This window comes from Cyprinus carpio, chromosome A16 (assembly GCF_018340385.1).
Source record: "Cyprinus carpio isolate SPL01 chromosome A16, ASM1834038v1, whole genome shotgun sequence".
NCBI lineage: Eukaryota > Metazoa > Chordata > Actinopteri > Cypriniformes > Cyprinidae > Cyprinus > Cyprinus carpio.
In genome coordinates, this window is record NC_056587.1 from 11,843,969 (window position 1) to 11,867,008 (window position 23,040).

The 23,040-nt window shown below is 35.7% G+C and overlaps 2 protein-coding genes across 3 annotated transcripts; one reads left to right on the plus strand and one right to left on the minus strand.

The window, feature by feature from the left end:
- Positions 1–1,224: 1,224 nt before the first annotated feature.
- LOC109056396 (leucine-rich repeat and immunoglobulin-like domain-containing nogo receptor-interacting protein 1) lies at positions 1,225–13,106 on the minus strand. The gene is made up of 3 exons (XM_019073601.2): positions 12,715–13,106; positions 5,363–5,470; positions 1,225–4,794 (listed from the first exon to the last, which is right to left on the minus strand). Exon 3 carries the CDS (start codon positions 4,780–4,782, stop codon positions 2,968–2,970), a length of 1,815 nt encoding a protein of 604 aa, XP_018929146.2. The 5' UTR covers positions 4,783–4,794; positions 5,363–5,470; positions 12,715–13,106; the 3' UTR covers positions 1,225–2,967.
- A 4,905-nt stretch (positions 13,107–18,011) lies between these two features.
- On the plus strand, positions 18,012–21,611 carry LOC109056407 (cathepsin K-like). Of its 2 annotated transcripts, none has more exons than XM_042772667.1 (8): positions 18,012–18,174; positions 18,774–18,930; positions 19,238–19,360; positions 19,655–19,807; positions 20,094–20,312; positions 20,850–21,015; positions 21,140–21,248; positions 21,462–21,611. In XM_042772667.1, exons 2-8 carry the CDS (start codon positions 18,793–18,795, stop codon positions 21,559–21,561), a joined length of 1,008 nt encoding a protein of 335 aa, XP_042628601.1. In that variant the 5' UTR covers positions 18,012–18,174; positions 18,774–18,792; the 3' UTR covers positions 21,562–21,611. The 2 variants fall into 2 exon arrangements, with proteins under 2 accessions (XP_042628601.1, XP_042628600.1); XM_042772666.1 differs by having other exon boundaries at positions 18,013–18,174; positions 18,787–18,930.
- Positions 21,612–23,040: the final 1,429 nt, after the last annotated feature.

Sequence of the window (23,040 nt, forward strand, 5' to 3'; positions counted from 1 at the left end):
TCAGTTTGGCCGAACAGCCAGCTCTAGGAAGGGTTCTGGTCATCCCAAATGTCTTCCATTTAAGGATTATGGAGGCCACTGTGCTCTTAGGAACCTTAAGTGCAGCAGAATTTTTTTTTGTAACCTTGGCCAGATCTGTGCCTTGCCACAATTCTGTCTCTGAGCTCTTCAGGCAGTTCCTTTGACCTCATGATTCTCATTTGCTCTGACATGCACTGTGAGCTGTAAGGTCTTATACAGACAGGTGTGTGGCTTTCCTACTCAAGTCCAATCAGTATAATCAAACACAGCTGGACTCAAATGAAGGTGTAGAACCATCTCAAGGATGATCAGAAGAAATGGACAGCACCTGAGTTAAATATATGAGTGTCACAGCAAAGGGTCTGAATACTAAGGACCATGTGACATTTCAATTTTTCTTTTTTAATAAATCTGCAAAAATGTCAACAATTCTGTGTTTTTCTGTCAATATGGGGTGCTGTGTGTACATTAATGAGGAAAAAAAAAAGAACTCAATGATTTTAGCAAATGGCTGCAATATAACAAAGAGTGAAAAATTTAAGGGGGTCTGAATACTTTCCGTACCCACTGTAGTACCTCACTTTTGTGAATCTATAACATATTGAGCATATTGTAATCACAATTTGTTTGACCATCGGATGATGTAGACTGCATAAATACATTAGTTGGAAAGTAATAAACATGGTGTTTAATTTTTGTTTTATTTACAACATTAATGAATATTTACAGTGTGTATATACAGTATATAGTTGTCAAGATATGTGATAATTCTCATCTTAATAAAATTATTAGTTTAACAGTTGGTTTAATTGTATTTTAATTGTAACACATTTTTGGAGAATAAGATGCACTTTTATTTGATTTTTGTACATGATTCTGTTTGTGGGCTGAGCCCATCTGTAGCCAGACAGACCTATATAACAGATTGAGACATCTAGAGGTAATCCTAAAGGGTTTAAACCACTGGTCATACACGTGATCATTATCTTTTTTTCTGGGTTATTCCGGGCAGCAACAGAAATGATTTGCTCTGACTTTCTCTCTCTCTTTCTGTATCTCTCTCTCGCCCCGCAGAATCCAGTTAAAGCCTGAGAACTGTCTGTCCAACAAAACAACGGCCTGCGTAAAACATCACTGCGAGTCCCCTGTCCCTTCCTGTACTCTCAGACAATAATCTGTCATCAGTGTAATAAAACATACCCCTCACAGATCAATTTCACTTTATTATTATACTGAAAAAAATGGCATAAACACTGTAATATCAAACTTAAATGGTTGGTAATCAGATGAGAGGCAGCAGAGGGGAATTATTTCTCTGTTTAACAAACAAGACAGTGACTGATGCAGATAATTATGCAGATTCTTCTCTCCTGACACCACCTTTACATCTCATGTCATCTATCCTCCACGATCAGATGAGCTAAAGAAAAACTGCAGCCACTCAAGGTTATAGGTGCTGCATTGATGAAACAGATGGAGCTTACATCTGGACTATTTTATACTGCATACACCAGAGTAACAAAGAGGTATGATCATAATGTCATTTAAAATTACAGCTGTCAACTGTATTAATGAACCCTGCAAATTGTTCAGACTTTCAGGACTCAAATTAATTTTACCTAGAAATGAATTTGAATTTTTAATGAGGAGGTTTAAAATGGAAGACTATGGAGTAAAGATGGCAAGACAAGATGGCTTTCTGAACAAGCAGACTTGCATAGTCTTTAATAATCCAATGCAAAATATGATAATTTACAAATGCATTAACAAAAACATCAAAATTTGGAAAATAACTTAAATACATTACATAAATTGCAAAGCAAATAACCATGTGTGGTCATGACATTTGTGCATAGCCACATCACTTGATGTTGGTAAAAAATGAAAGACAAAAAAAAGAGTCACAAAAGACATTTCTGAATGACCCTGCAGAATGTTTGTAATCTTACTGCAACCTATAAGAATAACAGCTGTAATGTACAATATGACACACAATATGTAATACAGTAATGCATTTCAGTCATTAACTTATCCATTTAAAATCCTTCACTTTTAAAAAACGTATTAGTTTACTTATTTTGTGTTGTAATGCTACAAACTACAATAGGCGTTTATAGTCTGTTAAGACTTCTACAGCAACATACATAGTTCTATGGGTTATATATTTGTGCAACAAAAAGTTACAAAATCTAAAACTGCATTGTAGGTGTTGTCAAATGCATGGCCTGCTCTGGTTTAATTTGGCAGTGAAATGAATATCTCTAAAGGCTATCTGTACCAGAGCCCTCACAAAGGAAGAGATTTTATTCATTATACTAAGAGCCGTGAGCCTAAAAATATCAAGCAATAACACACCAAATCAAGAGCACACCACAATAATATCCAACAGATATTTAATTATTTAATAGTGGAATATTATAATATTTAAATAATTCCTTTACACACTATATTATATTTATGCATTGCATTTTAAATAGAATTTACTATTAATACTAGTTAATATTAAATAAATATTATTTATTTTCTTTTTACATTTATTTATTATTAATTTTTGAAAATTAATTATTACTGTCAGACTATAAGCATATTTGTTGATTGTTTGTCTTCAGACTGTGGCATTGCTCAGCAATATTACAGACTTTATTACAGATTATAGTGGCTACCTTACTTCTCCACTAAAATGTTTTATTATAAAGAGTTAAGTTACCTACTTACATTGATGTCAATCAGGCTTGCAAAATATGAATGAGATTATTATTATTTATTAAAGTTGATTTACTATGCCTATTTACATTGTTGTCGATCAGACTTGTTATGTTATTATAAGGCTTTGTACCTTGCTGTGTTGGCAATCTGCATTATGTATGAGCAATTGCTCCACTTTGAGATTTACAGTTTTAAAGGCTCAACTAATTGTAACCATGACCATGAATTCTCTATTCCAGCTTAAATAAGCTTCATTGTGAATCTTCCAGTGTCCCCACCATCTCCACCTCCACCCATGGATGATCTTGGCACAAAGTCTATAGTGGCAGTGTGTTTTATCTGACCTTTGCTCTGACTCCAAAAGAACATAAACACAAAACAGATCGCCACAGAGCTGAGGAAAGAAAGAAATCCCATGGTGGTAGCAATGATGAGGGTTTTAGCATCAAAGGGGTAAGGACTTGACACCCGTGCAGACGAGTTGGTAGAAGGAGGTAATGAAGTTTCCATCCATCCCTCGTCTGAGAAATACGATGCTGTGCGGTTTTGTGGAAGCCCCTCCACTTTCAGATTCACGGAGATGCTGTCATTACCTGCTGCATTAGATGCAGTACATAGATACATTCCACTGTCCTGTACTTGGATGTAACGGACTTCCAAGCTCCCGTTAGCAAGCACTCGTACTCTCCCAACAGAGCTAAGTGCAGTCTGCTGGGCTGACAGCCAAGTAATAGAAGGCGATGGATAGCCGTCTGCTTTGCAGTCAAACCGTACACTCATGCCCTCCACCACACTCGCATCCTGCTGCTGGCGGTTCAGAATCTGCGCTTGTCTGCAAGTAAATACAACTGTGAGATCAGCCTCTGAAAAATCACGAAATGCCTTCTTGTGCTGATTTGGAGCTGAACAGGTGGGTTGGCGGCCATCGAAATCCAGCCGTCGCCGACGTCGCATGACCCAGAGTAGCCTGCAGTCACAAGCCAATGGGTTTCGGTCCAGCCTCAGTGTCTGCAAGTTCCCTACGGAGTGGAAGACGCTTTCTTCCAATGTTGACAGACGATTCGAAGACACATTGAGCAGGCGAAAGTGGACCAGACCCCTGAAGGCACCCGACTCAATACGTAGCAGGTTCCCACCTACCAAGTGCAACTCTTGGAGCCGCAGAAGCTCCACAAGAAGGTTACCCTGTATGGAGGTGATGGGGTTGTAGGACAAGTCAAGGTACTGCAGGTAGGTGAGAGGATGCAGCGCAGCATAAGGTACGGCGCTGAGGTTGCAGTTGCTTAAAATTAAGGTGGTAAGGTTCAGACCAACCAAGCTGTTGCTATTTAACGTCTCGAGAGAAGGCCAGTGGAGGATCTGCAAGGTGCGCAGCTGGTGCAGTCGGCGAAAAGCATTGTTAGGCAGCACGCTTATGGTCAGCTTGCGCAGGCGCAGCTTGGTCAAGCTCTGAAGTTGCGACAGAGCCTCGGTGGGGATAGAGGTCAAATTGCTGCGGTCCACGTTCAACTCCTTCAATGCCTGAAGCCCAACAAATGCCCGTTGCGAGATAAACACCAGGTCGTTTTCTCCTGCATCAAGCTGCTGTAAATTAATCATGTCCCGGAATGTGTAATCCAGAAAAACCAGGATCTCATTCTCACTGATATCCAGACGTCGAAGGTTGGAGAGGCCGGAGAAGACCCCAACCGGGAGGATCTTGAGACGGTTGTTCTTAATTCTCAAGTATCGCAGGTTCTTTAGCCCCTGAAATGTTTCCACCTCAATCATAGAGATTGTGTTCTCACTTAGGTCCAGGTCCTCTAGCTTTGAAAGGCTGGAGAACTGACGCTTGGCCAGTGTTTTCAGCTGGTTTATTGAAAGATCTAAGCGTTTGGCATTGCTTGGTAACCCCTCAGGCACACCCGTCAGGTGTCTTGAGGAGCAGTTGACCTCCAAAGTGTCATGGTAACAAGTGCATTTCTGTGGGCATGTGAGGTCAGCAGCCGATAGGTTTACGCACCACAACAGCAGGACTGTCCATGCGCCCCACTGGCCACACAGATCCATGAACATCTTACCTCCTTCCTGCAAAAAAAGAAAAATGGTGTCAAATCTGAGGAAATTGTTTTCATATGGTTTTAAAAAACTCTTATTTTTAAGTTTCGATTTACAAACATATGAGTGTATTTTATTTAAGTTAAAAAGTATCTTTTTAATATTTATATAGGTAGAGAGGCAGTTTTAAAAATATTTAATAAATATTTTAAAAAAATGGCAAACTACTAAAAGTTTTCTTTTCATTCTTTTTATTATTTATGACACAACAGTTGGACATTTCTGACTTTATTACCTATTCCCTCCAAAAAACTTCATTGTAACTGTGTGTAACATTGTATGTATGAGATACATTAGCAATTATGTATTTTTTAATACATTGATAGATATGGACAAATGAGTGTTTTTCCATTGACCCAAATGCATCTTAAATAAACATAGTGGAACAGTACTAAGTAGTACTAAGCAATAATCAACATATACAAGAAGCATTTTCAAGAGCTATAGATGTTAAATGATTGAATCAGAAGACAAACTTACAGTAATTGCTTTCCCCATAACTATTTTTTTAAGTCTAGTTTACCAAGAGTCTGCTTACCAAGGGACTTTTATAGTGCCAGTTCTCATAACCAATGTTTTCAGGTTGGTATCTATGTTGGGCTTTGTGTTTGTTGAAGATACATTTAGACGTCACACTTCCAAAAGCCTAAAACCAGAGAGACGAGAAGAAACAGCAAAAATTATTCAGACTGTGCTATGATGATTTGTGCTAACAATCTCTTTAATGTTCTCGATTTTAGACAGACTGACTGATCCAGACACAGCTGAAGTTGTAAAACAGCTTTTCATCCATTTCTAATGAAGGACGACAGCAGAATGTTCTAGATGTGTTTGGGTATGAGACTGCAAATTGTATGCACAGTCATTAGACAAATAAAAACTATGAGACATGTGACAGCTACACAGTAACACGCTTATTTCCCTCCAGCCCTCTGATGTTAGACGACAGGTGTGCAGGGCACTTTCACTACAGTCCAGCTTAACCTCATGTCACAGGATGCAGATGCACAGGCCTAGACACAAATTAGGAATTACCTGCCCAGAATGGACAGGCGTTCAGTTTAATGGACAAAGCTGAGCCAAATGACATCAGACATTCAACAGAACAGAACAGAATAGATTGCTCGCAATTACATGGGGGGAAAAAAAACAGAATAGGACGATATAACTCTGAGATGTAAACTTATATATAATTATACCTAAGTCAGTATTGTGAGATAAAAACTTGCAATTAACATTTATTTATTTATATAGTCAGAAACTGGCTTCCATATAAATAAATTTAGCATACACACTGAACCAAGAGTAAGATCCGAACATTCATGCACTGAATTAAGCGCAAAATTGCACTGTAAAAAATTAACTTATAGCAATATAACCTTACAACTAAGATATTTAGCTTTGTTTGCACTGCACTGAAATAGTTCAAATCAATGTGATGGATTGAGATGTCTGAGATTGAGATTTGTTCGTTCAACAAGTACTCAGTAATTTAGTCTATTTGGATTTGTTTGTTCAGTGAATCTTAAATGTCTCCTGCATCTGCTATAGACAATTAACAGCACAGGTATCATTCATTTATCATTTTTACACACAGTTTTTATTTATTGCTCAGCTCTAAAGCAAAAGATAGCAAGTCAGTTTGCTTCTAAGTCAGAAAAAAATTGCATCATAAAGATGATTCACTTCAATTTATTATTATAGGTAAATAGCCCTAACACTTCAGGAATGGTGAACAGCTCAATAAAGAGAGAGAGAGAGAGAAAACTGAGATTTAAACACCACTTTGGAAAGTAGCAGTGAATACAAAAACAACAGCAGGATAAAATTAAAACCCTTTTCTTAGTTAGAAATTGCATTTCTGTAGTAGTTAACATTTGAAGTGGATCAAAAAACTTCATTAAAGTTGTCCTAAGGCTAGAACGCATTTTAGTTTTAGGTTTTAGGACAACTCTGATGAAAGGTTTTGATCCATTTCAAATGTTGACTACTGTAAATTATCACATTAGCAAACTGTTTTTAAATGCATAAAAAACTAACTAAATTTAAGTTAAATTGCTCAATAAATCATAGTTTTTGCATTGAATTTGTAAACATTTCCAGCAGTCCTTTGCATACTAATGAATGAAACAAAATGGGTATAAACTCCTACCTTGTCATGACAAATGATCTCAATTAATCCAGTCCTGCATTACACCTCTCCCACTGCCTGCTTGCTTATTATAGCCTATTCACATGGGTCTGGGTTTCTCACATCTCCTGTTTACACACAAAGCTTTTATTTTTTATTTGTCCCTGCTGAAACTACATAAAATGAGGTTGACTTGTTTCCCTGAGACTAGTGTCGTCCCCTGCCTTATAGTGGCCAAATAAGCTGACTCATAATGCTGTGTCTAGCAAAAGGAGGGAGAGAGAGTCAATCCTGGGTTGGCTGTTTTGACACCATATTGGTTTTCCACACAGCAGAGAGCCTGGCTTACACAAATTAAAGCTGTGAATCCCTCTCTGTTGACTTGTGAAAGACACAGTGCAGCAGGTGTATGAGATCTGGACGTGGAGGTGACAAAACTCATGCTCTGTGTCTTGCTGTTTGCCTATAACATTTTCACGCTGTCTGACAACTAAGATGTTATTTGATTAAAGCAAAACATTTTTTTTTTTTTTTAGTTTACGTGATTTTGATGCTGATTTTAATGTTGAAACATCTCAACAGCTTACTTTGAGGTTGCAATCAACTAAAAATGTATTTTTTTTGTTCTTTACAAATTTGTTTTTACATTTTTTTTATTTTTCCTTTTCTTTCTCTTTTCTTCTTTTCTTTCTATACTGTATTTGTATATATTTTAGATATTAATATAAAAATATAATTTCTGTAAATATAATATAATTTATATTTTGCATAATCAGCTACCACGACTGATTATACTAGCTTTGGCAATGCTCTTATCTAACAAATAACACTGGCCAAAGAGTGTGCCCTTGTCGATCTGATGCAGTGTCCTCACAATTAACTGGCCTTCACTAAGCTGAACACACACACACATAATGTGTTGTTTTCTCATATTGGGCCTGACTTTCATACTTTCACATCAACAATCAAAACTCATTAGAGTCAGACAGGCTTCATTAGGTTACAGTAAATGACATAGACCTTTGCCAGGTAGAATAACAGGAGAGCAAAACCTTTCCTCTGCTGCTGTAGCTATTCCCCTGACTCCATTAGAAAACCACAACACTTAAAGCCTCTGCAGACTGACTCCAATTTGCACTTCACTGACTCCAGGCGTGCAAATGTACTTATAACAGTACTAAAAGAAGTACTATTGAGCTTTAACTGTGTATTTTTGTGCAAAAATTGTCACGGTGTGGATGTGCCAAGCAAACAGATGAGGGAATCCTGACTTTGAAATTAATATTTAACATTACAGGATATTCACAAAATGGCAGTCAAACCCAAAAGAGATTATATTTTATCCTTATTTTGGCTTGTCTTAAACTAACAGTGTCTAAAATTGCAGGATCTCTTAAGTGACAATATCAGAGGTCTCTGACCTGCATATTTATGGTGATCTCTAACCTTTAAGTTCATCCAGGGAATGTACTTCACCTTCTCTTGAAACCTGTGCTATTCTCGTCCCAGACGTGTGAAAACTACCCAGAGCCACTCTCCAATCTCCAATTAGAATTCCCCACGTCAATTCTTCATAGCAACAATTGCAACTGAGTGAGAAAGAGGCTGTTTATGGCTCTTGGCCCTCCACCCATGCCACAGAATGCAGCCATGTGAATGATGCAAGTATTAAAAGCTCTCTGAAACAGGTGTTGTTTAGCAATGGGATATGATGACAGATCTTCTGTACGTGGAGTATTTGTTCCTTTCGAGCTTGCCCAGGGATCAGAAAAATACAGAGAAGGTGAGGTTCACACTTGGATGTTCAAACCACAGATGCTTCCTCAAAGCACTTGTATTTCAAGACCACAGTGAATTTACAAGACGCTTCTGCTCATCCTTCTGAAGTACACCTTTGCTGAAAGCCATAAGGATTTAGTTTAAAAACATCTCTGTTGTGTGCCTGCATTTGTAGCATATAATACAAGCATTTATAGCCTCAGCTTCTGTTGATGTGTGACTGATTTTGCTTTAAAGGAGTGTGAGAGGAAGATGTGGAAGACAAGGGTGGCTACAGGCCTCTAATAATCAATTTGTATTGTAAAAACTTCAGGCTGTAATATAGTATGAGTTTTGTGGCAGTAGGTTGGCACATTTTGCAGACACTTTTATGCTTTTAATATCAGCTTATGCATTCCCTGGGAATCGACAACAAACAATAGTTCTCAGTACTAAATGAATTATTAAAATTATGTTTATTGACTGAGATTTTTTTTATCTGTAAATACTGAATATTTAAAAGTGCATTTGTTTTTACATTTAGATTATATTTGCCATTATCTAATGCTATTACTAATTTTATAAACTGTTTAAATTAAAACTTTAGCATATCAGTTTTTTATGCCATACATTATAAATTTGTGATGCTTAAATTCACTTGTAGCATTGATTTCAGTTTTTATTTATTTAGACAAAACAGTATTGGATTCTGTTCACAAACCATAACATCTAAATTATCTTGAAGACATAGTTCACCCAAAATTGAAAATTTGCTGAAAATTTATCCTCAGGCCAAGTCCACAATCCATAATAATGCTCCATACAGTAAAGAATTACATTCTCCTGTTGTCCTCTCATATCAAAATACATCAGCATATTTGTTTAGAACTGTTTTCAATAGTGTTTGATCTGTGCATATTTCTCTATTTTTTTTTTTTTTTTACTGGAGAAAGCAATATTATGGATAGAGGACTTGTATTTTAACCAGAAGCTTGTGAAAGTTTGAAGTTAAAAATGTCTTGATGGATTTGTTTATTATAAACACACTGTTTTTTGCTTCACAAGACATTCATTGATTGACTGGAGTGGTGTGGGTTACTTGTGGATTACTGTGATGCTTTTGTTTGAACTCCCAATCTGATGGCACCCATTCACTGCAGTTGAATCCATTGGTGAGCAAGTGATGTAATGCTAAATCGTTCTGATGATGAAACAAACTCAAACTTACTACTGTTGTATAAACATTATTCAGTTTTGCGGCAGAAAGCAAAAATAAAATGTAGTAAATTATAGACAAGTAATGGCTGTAGGTTTTAGAAAAAGATTATCTAATATTTTGTATATGTTGTTTATATTTTACTTGAACAAACGAATATGAATATTCATGCTTCTCTGTTTTTCATGATTATGTGGAGCAGATAAGAGAGGTCATGCTGGGTTTAGATCACAACAGTCTGAAGGACAGATTATGATAATTCAGCTTTGTGCTGGTCACTAGTCAGCGCATGTATATTGTGTACCCCAAAGAGATTCAATTGTAATGCAAAAGAAAAATATGTGTGGAAAGATGATATCATCTCACATGTACTGCCTGCCAGAAGGCAGTACATGTACGTGTATCAGTGGTTTAAACTGACTTTAACAGAACTTTTCAATGACACACAAGTAAGGTCACCTCAGGCTAAACTGAATGCATTAATGTAACTGGGTCATTGCACACGTTGCTCAAGTTCATTGTTAATTTTAGGCATTTTTATGGACAATGGGGGACAAACATTTGCATATATGCCATATAATATAAACCTGTGAAGAAAGATGCAGCATCAAAAGCATCTGCAGTTCAGTGAATATGCTGGTTGGACAGAGACAATTTGTTTGTGAAGGCCTGGATTCAGATTTCATTCCAGTGATACACTTGTCTTGAAGAACAGAGTATAAATCAAGTCTGAGTCCATTGATTTTTAGTGTGATTGTGAAGAGGTCACACATATGGATGTGGTTTAGGCTCATATGTCATCTGTGAAAAGCACAGAATCTGCTTCACTCATGTATGTATTAGACTTCCATAGATTTTAATCCATCAATTGAGGTTGCAACCCAGTCGCGCTGACAGATTGCCTCCCATCCAGGGTCACAGATCCAGCTCTTAAATGAAACACTCTTACAGAAAAAACAGCTATTGCTTAGTTAAAAGATAGGTCTGGACTATTGGGAAATTTCCCCAGTGAGACCTCTGCATCTGGCTGCGTGTTGTAATACAGGACACCCATTAGCAGGGTCATATGGTGCCCTGGATAGTTCAGTGTTTAAGCAGTCCTAAATAGATCCGTTTTAGGGCAGCAGGATTACACAAAGAACCAGGATGATGCTCACAATGTGAGGCAGACTTATCAGGACTACAAATTACAAATTTAGTCTAAAGGTAACTGCTCTGCTTTATTAAAAAGACAAAACTGGTCACCTGTTCAGCGATATTAAACCCTGCTCTAAAATGATCTCATAGCGGCAGACCTCATAAATCACATGCCGATACATATGAGGGCGTGATGAGAATGTCGAGTGACCAAGCAAAACAAACCAGTGATCAAGTAAGTGCTTTTACTACTCCGCCCCATCAACTGGTGATAAATCGGGCCCTGCTGTGCATTACAACTCTTCTGATTAAAGTGCTCATCTGGACCGCCCCCAAACCTTGCGCTCCTTTAGCGCTGGCTCATGGGGGTCGCAACGGGAATTTGTTTCGTGCACATCACTGGCAGTGCGGGATGCTGTTTGAAATCTCATTAGAGAGAACTTGCACAGATTGATTAGTGCTAATTAAGACATCCATGACTGCCAGGCGTCTCCAAAAGCCTCAGTGACCGTGCGACCTGAGACAGAAAGCTGAACGCACCTGGTGCGCACAGTGTGAGCTGACCATTGGGGTCCCGAATACTAAATTTAGTTGTATGTTGACTCCCAAAAGGAAGGCCTTCAAAGTCATGTGCCTCATGTGACTATAATTTGGCCCTGTCAGTTGGGCTTTAATGAACAAAGAAACATCTATCTGTCTGTATCTATCTATCTATCTATCTATCTATCTATCTATCTGTCTGTATCTATCTATCTATCTATCTATCTATCTATCTATCTATCTATCTATCTATCTATCTATCGGTGAGTCAATCAATGAAAATGAATTAATCAGTCAACACATCGGTCTATCCATCTATCTATCTGTCTATCTTTCAGTCTATCTATCTATCTATCTATCTATCTATCTATCTATCTATCTATCTATCTATCTATCTATCTATCTATCTATCTATCTATCTGTCTGTCTGTCTGTCTGTCTGTCTGTCTGTCTATCTAGGCTATCTAGTATTGATAAGTCTAACTGATGCTCTATCAATTGGTCTGCCTAGTAATCAATCAGTCAGTCAGTCTATCTATCTATCTATCTATCTATCTATCTATCTATCTATCTATCTATCTATCTATCTATCTATCTATTAGTCAATGAGTATTACCCACGCTCTATCAATCAGTCTGTCTACCAATCAATGAAAAACAATGAATGAGTCAACAAATCCATCCATTCATCCATCTATCTAGTCAAATCAATGCTTTCCTATTCCAGTTTTACACTAGCTTATATTTTAGGCAAATTATTTTCATATTTTTAAAAAGTTTATAAAAGAAACATATAAACTAAAAACGTACTTCTACAATATCACCTCTGCCATAGAAAGCAAGTTTAAATGAAATTATTGTGATTACACAAGTGTACAACAAGAATCTTTGTCTGTTGTTTAACTTTAATATAAAATTGTATATATTTAAATGTAATATGCAACATATGTTTTGACGTCCATGTAATAAGTGTTGTAATAAGGTTGTGACAAAATGAGTTTCTTCCAAATTACTGGTTAACTCTGAAGAACTCCAAACAAATATCGTTTTGAATATATAAGTATAGTCTGCATAAATTATCCGAACAAAAAACACAAAGCGAAACTCACCCGCTTCCCTCACGATATAGCCTATGCATGGCAGCTTTGTCATAGCTCTCCAGGTCTCTGTCCATCTCGATTCGCAGTTTCTCACTTCTGCACAATGTCCTCTAACATCGTGCTCAGAAAGACGACGAGCATGTCTTGAGACAAGACCCGAATGTTTTTAATCGCTTTGCTCCTTCATTAATTCCTTCTGTATCGACACATCCCTCCAGGGTCTAGTAGGATAATTGTAACCTTAATTTAGGTTGGCTGTTCTCCGCACTGAGGCTCCTCTGCACTCGATCCTCTAACTTCCAACTCCCCCCTGCCCGTTTCAGTGGGCTACTTCTGAACATCCAAACCCCAGCGGTTTTAGAGAGCAGATCGGTGTTTACTGGTCTATTCAGCAGAGCCAACTGAAAGATAAAACCGCTTCGTGAGCGCACTATGAGACAATGACAGATATTTGCGCGGCTTGGCCAAATCTCCGGATTTAGGTAAAACAGCAGATGGTTGCTTGAGTGAAACTCGTGGCTTGTAGATGGTGGAAAACATCTCAAAGGACACGTTTGCTTCAGTCGATTTATACGATACAAAGACTGTTGAACTAAACGTGCCTTTTCTGTGGTAAACTGGCTAAAATTGCACTGTATTTGTCGAAAAGAGAACTATATCTACATAGGGCCTATGTATTATTTTTTTTTTATTATTTATTTATTTTACATTTATTTAAGGTAAAATGTTGTAGCTATGTGGTTGTCAGAACTTTACCACAAAAATACGGTGACAATATTACAAGTTACGGAACGGCACAGAATTAGCCATAAAATATCATAAAAAAATCTCTATGAAAGCCAATAAATAGCTCATGCCATAACATCAACTAAAGTACAGTGCACATAGGGAATTATGGGTAGCCTATGGGTATCTATCTATCTATCTATCTATCTATCTATCTATCTATCTATCTATCTATCTATCTATCTATCTATCTATCGTCTGTCTGTCTGTCTGTCCGTCTGTATGTATGTATACAATATTTTGCTGTAAAATTACATTTTCATTGTCTTTTAAAAATCTGTAATATTTTTAACCATATGGGTAAGGTAACTTGGCCACTTTTCAGTTTTTTCCTGTAGTATTTTTTATCATTTTTTGTTAACAACATTTTTTACAGTGTCGGCGAACACAGTGCAATTAAGACTGTGATAAATCACTATTTGTTTTCCATGAGGCTTTGAGGCAGATGTGCAGGCCTGCAACCAAGATCCTCTAATATGCTGACCATGTTCAGATCTCCAAGGAATACTGCTGGACTAAAATAGCTTTTATTAAAAAGTATTTAAGAACTGTAGCCATTCATCTTCATTTTATAATATGCAAAGTTTCACCATTTGTAGAGATGTATTTTGGCCTTCATGCCAGGATGAAAAAGCTACACAATAACTAACACCAGACTACATATATTTTTAAGTAACTTCAGTTGGGCATCACACAACATTAACCAGAAATATTAACTCAAAGTGATAAGTCATCTTTTATCTTATTCCCTTTTTTGTGTGAGGGGGACAGATACTGCACCCAATGAACCATAAATAAATTCTGTCACCAATGTACAAATGAATAACAGGTGTGATATTTAGTCTCAAAAACAATGAATCAGGCAGGTCATGCCATAGATACTGTATACATTTGATCACAAGCATCATAAGGATGTTCCCTAATGGCAACAGACTTATTTCCACATGGATATTTACTTCTGTTACAATCGTAGGTAGTGCAAGTCAAATTGAATCAGAGATACTTGCACTGGAATATCATACATTAGTAGTTTAGGAGAACAGTGACACCCTCCTGTAGGATTTTAATTAAATCTGGCCACTAGAGGCAACACATTTCAAATGAAGGAAGGGACTGAGAGCACAAACGTCTCTAATATAGGAAACATTCGCCTTTATCCTCATTTAGTAGCTCTCAATTCTTTAAACTTCACAAAAGTAATACATCACAACAAGACTGGCCTATTTTGCCAAACCCTTTGTCTTTTTATTTTACTGTAGTCTAGTTACCAGCAGTGATATATAATATAATATAATAATATAATATAATATAATATAATATAATATAATATAACTATAATATAATATAATATAATGTAATATAATATAATGTAATATAATATAATATAATGCCTTTATTTATGCAAAATAAATAAATTAATTAAAAACCGAATTGTCTAACTTAAATGCCTCAGATTTTGGGAGAGCTGAGTTAAATTTCTAAGGGTACTGAGATAAAACACTTGGACTGAATAGGGTTTAAAATGCCTATGTGTGTTGTCATGTTGCACATGTTTGTTTCAGAAACTATTTGTCCTTGCATGTTCAGCTTAAGATGGCAGTTCCTAAAATATCTTTGACTGTACCGTATGTACCTATCTTTTTATTTATTTATGTAGATATTTTGCCATAAAATATTTAAACCTTATCCATTAATCTATATAAAATATTAAATTATAACCACAGATGTTGCCACATTATGTTTTTGTGTTTAGAACGCTTTAAAGAGTTCATTCTCATTCAGAGTGTTTTCTCTTTCCAAACATGTCTTCTGCAGAGCTTCCATGGTCTTGTTTTTTTCTTCCATATTGTAAACAAAAGCCTTACTGCTGTTTGTTGTACATTTAAAAAGTATTTATCTTGTATCCCAGCACAACCTTCTGAAATCTACTACATCATTCCCAGCAGAATATTTTTTCCCTCTCTCTGTTTTTCTCTTTATCCACTGACACAACAATCTCTTGACCTGCCTTTATAAATGCTGTACTGACCTTGGCTTAGAGTAAGACACTGATTTGTATTGGTCAAATCCTGCCATCAGATCCCTGTGCACATGGCAGATGGTTTTGAATTGTGAATGTGCTCTTGCTCTTCAAAGACTGTTTGTCACACTGCATCAATGTATAGTTTGCCAGGCCTCTGTGTCTCAACTCCCCATCATGTGGACATCTGTGCATCAATGGTGCCGGCACTGGAAAAACAGAAACAAGCTCATGTGATGGGATTCATGAATGGAGTGCCTACAGGAAATCATCTAGGTAACTGAGTTTCCTCATCGCTACTCTGTTTTTTACTCAAAAAAATAAAAAATAAAAATAATATAATATAATATAATATAATATAATATAATATAATATAATATAATATAATATAATATAATATAATATAATAATTAAAATCTATAATGTAATATTAATCAATTAAAATATCAAAAATATTAATTAAAAACTCACATTAAAAAAGTTAAATGGAAATGTTTGCCCATATGGAATCAAATTCAAATATTTGCTCATGGAATCACGTTGAATGATGTTTAAAAAACATCCCAGAATGCACCTCATGAGGTTGGTTGAAAGAAGTCGAGAGTGTAAAGGTCATTCAAAGTAGCTTAAATAAAGACTTGATTTGTTAAACATCTTTTGGTCACCTGACATTTGTGTTAATTTAAAGTTTTGATGACTTCACTATTCCACTAAAATGTGAGTGTGTCCGGACTTATGACAGGTAGTGTATAGGACATATACAATAGTGCCCACAAAAAAAGGGAAGACTGATGCATGGTTCTAGTTCTCAGTCTGAATAATCAGCTGTAAAAAAAAGTTTCAAAAGTCTCGTGACAGTCATGGGAGTAGACTTGTGACTGCAGCAAGGCATTCTGGGCTTCTTTATCTGTGTGGTTAGACTGGAATGTTAAGTAACAGGTAACAGATGTAGAGTTTGCTGCTAACAGCTAGCTGGGTTAAGGAGTTAAGGAGGTTTTTTTTTCTTTTTCTGTGTAACGTAACTGAACATTTGTCATGCAGGAGCTATTTAAATTTATATAAATACAATTATAATGTATTCAAAATTAAACCTACTATTTCATGTTTAATCAGGTTAATACAATTGCATTCCAGTGTTTTGTGTTTATCTAAGCATTTGTTTGTAATGTTAATTCTTTGTTTATTGTATGAAATAATTTCACAATCAATTTAACTAATCACACAACAATATCTGCACTCACAAATAAAATAAAAAAAGATATATAAGACATCATCATTTCAATCATTTAATGTATCCGGGTCAGAGTCAATCCTTCCTTCTAGGTATTGCAGTTTAATATGTAATAATATCAAATTAATTCCAGTGAGCATCATGTTTTACCAAGAGATTCCAGTAAATGAGATGCACAGTGAGTATCTGAAGTATATTTCTTGCTACACTAAAACTTTTTTAAAAGAGTTTATTGAAGTCCTGGGGTATTATTTTATTGATTAGTTTGTACATTTGTTGAATAATGTGCAATAAATTGTAATTAATAGCAACTGTGTTCCACAAACAATTTGTACAAAACTGACTAATCTAATACCAGTTTTTAAGATGAGTTGGATTTGGGATTTTGGCTGTGCTGCTTTTGGCCTGTGATATTTATGGATTTGCTTGTACATTTGTGAGTAATCTGCACATAAGTATGAACAACTAACACTAGGGGACTTTCCTCGACATACATTTATATCTTAGTGCTGACCGCATGCCTATACAGTAGACATCATGGGACAATTTTCAAGTAGACCTCATGCAGTGACACACTGCACAGGGAACTCAGGTTGTTGACTAACAAGCGGAAGTGTTCATGACAAGCTAACGTGGCCTCAGGAGAACGAAGTTTAGGAAACAATTTTTGATACTATCAAATCAATTGTGAGTTTGAAGTCATATGTCATATGTCCTCTATTTATGCCAACTAAAATACCAACTGAAATTGTGAGCTGATGAATGCACAGAAGGTTTCAAACTCTAATAAGAAACTCTTAATCACATCCATCCTTTTGCAGGAACCCAACAGAAAGTCCCTGAAGAGCTGGATGGACTGTTTCTTTTGTTAGTGTGACTAAAACCATCTAACCTGCTCAAATCAATTGAAAGAATTAAAAACTGCTACCAGTAAGCAATTCCCAAGACTTTAGAGAGAATTTAAGCAGTTTGGAACATAAAGGAAAAGCTTCACCAAATGCATTATGTAAAACTAATGGTTGTTTATGAAAAATAATGGATGCATTTAGAAACTTGCAAAAAAAAATTTCTTGGCAACCTTATATGCAAATAATTTCATATTATTTAAAGCTGAAAATAACACATGGGATCTCTAAATATTATTATTAATTCTCTTGTTGGTAGTGTTGGTTTTAGTAAATTTGCTAAATTTAATTTAAAATGTCATTTTAATTTGAAATACACATCTCTTTCCACGACCTCGGACACTATTCCCAACTTCCCGCTTTTCCTAAAACTGTAACCTGACTCATGACATCATCGCTTCGAGCTGGTGTTTAAACGATTCCAGATGAAGGAGCAACTTCCTCAAAACTGCAGCATATAAAGAGGTCGTCCACTAACCCAGTTTCAAACCAACATTCACCTTTTGTTCTGAACTTCTGGAAATCAGGTAACTGAGTTTCCTCATCGCCACTCTGTTTTTCTTTTTAACTCCTCGTAAATTATTTGCATTGTTGATTTGTAAAGTGTTATAAAATGCTGTTTTGATACTTAATAATTGTAAAAAAGTATGAAAAGTCGAAACATTTGAAGTTAATTTTGCGGGTGCAGCTTTGTTGCAATCACTTTCGCTTTCTTTTTATTCTTCACGAAACCTTAAAAAAAGTTATTTAAAAAAAAAAAAAAAAAAAAATATATATATATATATATATATATATATATATATATATATATATATATATATATATATATATATATATATATATATATATGTATATATATATATATGTATATATGTATATATATATATATATATATATATATATATATATATATATATATATATATATATATATATATATATATAATAACACGGTAAATTTCTTCTCGCTCATTTCAGAAATCACCACTTAATCCTAATTTCTCTAAACTGACTAAATAAGTTTCACTGCGGGTCTCGTTCTTGTTTGTGGTTTACGGTTAACACGGTTTCAAGAGCTCCGCGGGTTTGCTATGGTTTACAGTGTGGCTTTACACCTCTGACTGTAGGTCTGTTTGTCAGGGCATAATGCATAGGCCTACATTTGGTGGAATCACCCTGCTTGTGGTGGTGTGGTGTGGACTAGCTCACACTCTGGAGAATCTCACACTGGATGAAGCATGGGAGAACTGGAAACTCACCCACAAGAGGGAGTACAATGGCCTGGTGAGTAATAGCCTAAAGACAATACAATAATATTTATTTCCGTAGGGTGCCAAAAGAGTTAATGAACTGTACTGGGTTAGTCTTTTCATGAAAAAGCCATCTGTTTTAACCTTCTTTCTGGAAAAAAGAGGGGAAAGCTAGCTTGTATTTTTTTTAATGACTACATTTATTGGAATGTAACGGCTAAATCCTTTTCTAATATTATAATTTCCATGGTCATGCAATGTTTGGGAACCACTGGCCTACATCATTCAGTATCACTCATTGTTTGTGTCAAGTGCTTACATGTGTGCTTTATGGTGGACAGGATGAAGAGTCTATTCGACGGGCAATTTGGGAGAAGAACATGCTGTTTATTGAGGCGCATAACAGAGAGTACGAACTGGGAATTCATACCTACAATCTGGGCATGAACCATTTTGGAGATATGGTAAGTGGCCTAATTCAATCTACTTATAATTTGCTGCTGTAAAATGTTTAACACATTGTTTTACAAACATTTGCCAGTCTAATATGTTGGAAAACAGCTGTATATGTGTGATCCTGCGCCTTTAAGTTTAAAATGTCACAATCTTGCTAAACTTGTTTGTGGAGAAAACATGACAACAGGAATGTTCCAACAACAACATATTTATTATAAAGGAAACTAGAGCCAAGTAAATTGATAAAAAAATGTAATGTTGATTAGGAATTCTTTTTTGGTCTAATGCTTATCTCTCTGCAGACACTAGAAGAAGTGGCAGAGAAAGTCATGGGACTTCAAATGCCCATGTACCGGGACCTAACTAACACATATGAGCCTGATGACACAGTGGAGAAGTTGCCCAAATCAATTGACTACCGTAAACTGGGATACGTAACTTCTGTCAAAAACCAAGTGAGGAAATTCCCAACCATTTCATTAATATCGTGGTAATATTTCCCCATTCTGAGAAACTTTTACATGATCAACCCTATCCTCATGTGCTTTCACACAAATTTCTACAGAATGAGGGTTACCATCTAACTTTGATCTAAACCATCTAAGTATCATTTGTTGTTTCAAGCCAACTAGAGTTATCACTGAACTTAAGTGCCATCAAGTGGTCAAAAAGATTATTTCTTCACCAGTATTTAAGTGTTTTAGGCTGTCTTCCGTGTTTTTTTCCCCTCGCTCACCTCAGGGTTCTTGCGGCTCATGCTGGGCCTTTAGCTCGGTTGGGGCTTTGGAAGGTCAGCTGAAGAAGACCAAAGGTCAGCTGGTGGACCTCAGTCCTCAGAACCTGGTGGACTGTGTGACTGACAATGATGGCTGTGGTGGAGGATATATGACAAATGCCTTCAAATACGTCAAAAACAACCAAGGCATTGATTCAGAGGAGAGCTACCCCTATGTTGGAATGGTAATAGTTAGCCTTATGCTAAATATCTTAAAAAGCAAAAGTTTTTTTTTTTTTTTTTTTTTTTTTTTTTTTTTTTGCGTAACTACACAAATTAAATTACAATTGACTTTAGTGTTATTTGGTTAAAATCTAAACAAGGTCACAGCCAACCAATGATTTGATGACCAATGACAATAATTCACAATACTTAGTTCACATTTCAAAACTCTTCAAACAGTGAGCACAACAGCAGTCTAAACTGCAGAAAATTTTCCATTGCTTTTGCACTAAATGCATTAATGCATTGTTACACTGTTGTTGGCGTTATTTTAGGTCATTGTTTTATGAGTGACAAAGTGCTACTTTTATTACTCTAATGGAAGAATGACTTGATTTGAGACATGAAGTGTTTTGGTTGTTTTAGTAAACTTGATGTGCCCAGCTGAAAGTTGGTAAGAAGTTCTGTGTGAAGAATTTTTAAAAAGTAAACTAAGTATTGAGAAATGTGTCCTAGAGATTATTTTTAAAAAATGTTGACATCACTATTCCCCTCTGCAGGACCAGCAGTGTGCCTATAACAGTTCAGCAAGAGCGGCCAGTTGTAAAAGGTATAAAGAGATTCCTCAGGGTAATGAGATGGCACTGACTGCTGCCGTGGCAAAGGTGGGACCTGTATCAGTGGGTATAGATGCCATGCAGTCCACCTTCCTGTACTACAAAAGCGGTACTTGACATCACTTTTACATATGCGTAGTCTTTTGGTGTTGCTTTTTTGCTGAAATGTTAAAAGTGAAGGTCCCTAATAAGAAAAAATCTTGATCCCTGCTATATCCAAAACCCATTTGTAGGTGTGTACTTTGATCCCAACTGCAACAAGGACGATGTCAATCATGCAGTTCTAGCTGTTGGTTACGGAGCCACACCGAAAGGGAAAAAGTATTGGATTGTGAAGAACAGGTAAGGAACATTAGCTGGGAGCAGAGCACAGTATTTTTTTAAATAATAAATAAATATTTTTATTAAAAATGTTTATTTTAAATAAAAAAACCATAATGATTAAAATTAATAATTTAAAAATATGATACGAATAAATCAATTTCTATGTTGTCATAGTCAGCATGTAATAGTATAAAATTCTCCTAATCCATCTGTTTTTGTTTCTGTTCCTGAATGGGGTGAGGACTGGGGGAAGAAGGGGTACGTTCTGATGGCTCGTAACCGTAACAATGCATGTGGCATTGCCAGCCTGGCCAGTTTCCCTGTCATGTGAGAGCTGAAAGTAGGGAACTCACAAAGGACCAAACTTGTCAACTGCTGACTCAATCAGTGTGCTCCAGCATTAAATAATGATTGGGGGAACACTCTTTAAAAGAAGCAGTTGATTTGAATACCACAGTGTATTTTCCTCTTGTGTCCTAGATGTCGTTCTTAATCCTTTCAATCATTCTTAATCCAAACTATTTTGTGCAAAATTTGAAATTCATAAGGGAAATTTTGATATTGTGTATACAGTCTTTTAAACTTTTTTTTTTCTGATTCCCCTGGTGGGACCTGATCTTTGACACTTGTTTTATGATGTCTTGATTATATAGAGTATTAAGGTTTTTTTGTGTGACCATATTAAATAAAACTGTTAATATTTGGGTAAAAGTATCTAAATGTCATTTTCATAAATGGTTTACTGCAGTAAAGTTTAATGATGTAATGTTTATCACACTAACACAGTTAGTTAATACCAAGTCAATATCACACCTCTGTACAGAAATGTTATATATAATAAATGGCATTCAGAGAATAAAATATCAATGCCAAGCCACATTTATTTCAAATTCAGAGAACATGGTATCTGTACAACATACCTGTGGGTATGAAGACTTAGATTTAGTTTTGTTGATGTGGAAGAGAAAGCATCAGAGACTTTTTTGAGGGGAAGCTGAAACCAAGAGAAGTCAAGAAAAGAAACATACTGAACTAAAAACTAAAAAAACTCAACTGTTTAAGTAGCCTCAGCTGTTTAAACAAAAATTAGGACAGTTGTGTGTTCAGTGGTATGAAATCTTATGACCATAACTGAACCACTTCCCCCCGTTTTACCCACAACTTCACATTCAACAACTGCGACTTAAAATCTCTGAACTTTGACTTTATATCAAAATTACACTCAAAAACAAACAACTTGTAATTGCAAATGTATGTTTTACAAATGCAAATGTCAAGTGCTGATAAAAACTGAATTGATTTAGGTCTATATTATATAGCCTATCTTATTATATATTTATATTACATATTTTCTTAATTTTGTGATGTCCAAATTACAAGAAAATACGCTGCAAATGTAAACATAAGTCAAATGAAACAAAGTAATAATTGTGAGAAATAATTACTAAATGACACAATTACAAAAATTAAGATGATGAATAAAAACTTGAGCAATGCATTCATAAGCCACTATTAGTGTTAAAGATGGGACAAATAACATTTAATTGTTTTTGTTGTTGTTGTTTTCACATTTATTTTTTCAAACTTTTCCAATGATAATTCAGTCACATTTATTATTTGTCTGTTGATTACATTTCTTATTTCTTATTGATTGAATAAGACTTTATTTCAGAAAGCTTTGCATAACGTGAAATGTAATGAAGTAGCTGTTTAAAATAGTGAATGCAGAACACTGCACTTTCGGTTCTACATACAGTTTGCTTATGTACTTTCTGAATGATTGAAAGCTGTAGTAAATGTTCCACAGAGT

Bases quoted from the DNA above. Each gene is read 5' to 3' on its own strand.
- LOC109056396 (XM_019073601.2), bottom strand. From the start codon at position 4,782: ATGTTCATGGATCTGTGTGGCCAGTGGGGCGCATGGACAGTCCTGCTG.
- LOC109056407 (XM_042772667.1), top strand. From the start codon at position 18,793: ATGCATAGGCCTACATTTGGTGGAATCACCCTGCTTGTGGTGGTGTGG. The intron at 18,931-19,237 runs GTGAGTAATAGC...TATGGTGGACAG, and splicing joins AGAGGGAGTACAATGGCCTG to GATGAAGAGTCTATTCGACG. The intron at 19,361-19,654 runs GTAAGTGGCCTA...ATCTCTCTGCAG, and splicing joins TGAACCATTTTGGAGATATG to ACACTAGAAGAAGTGGCAGA.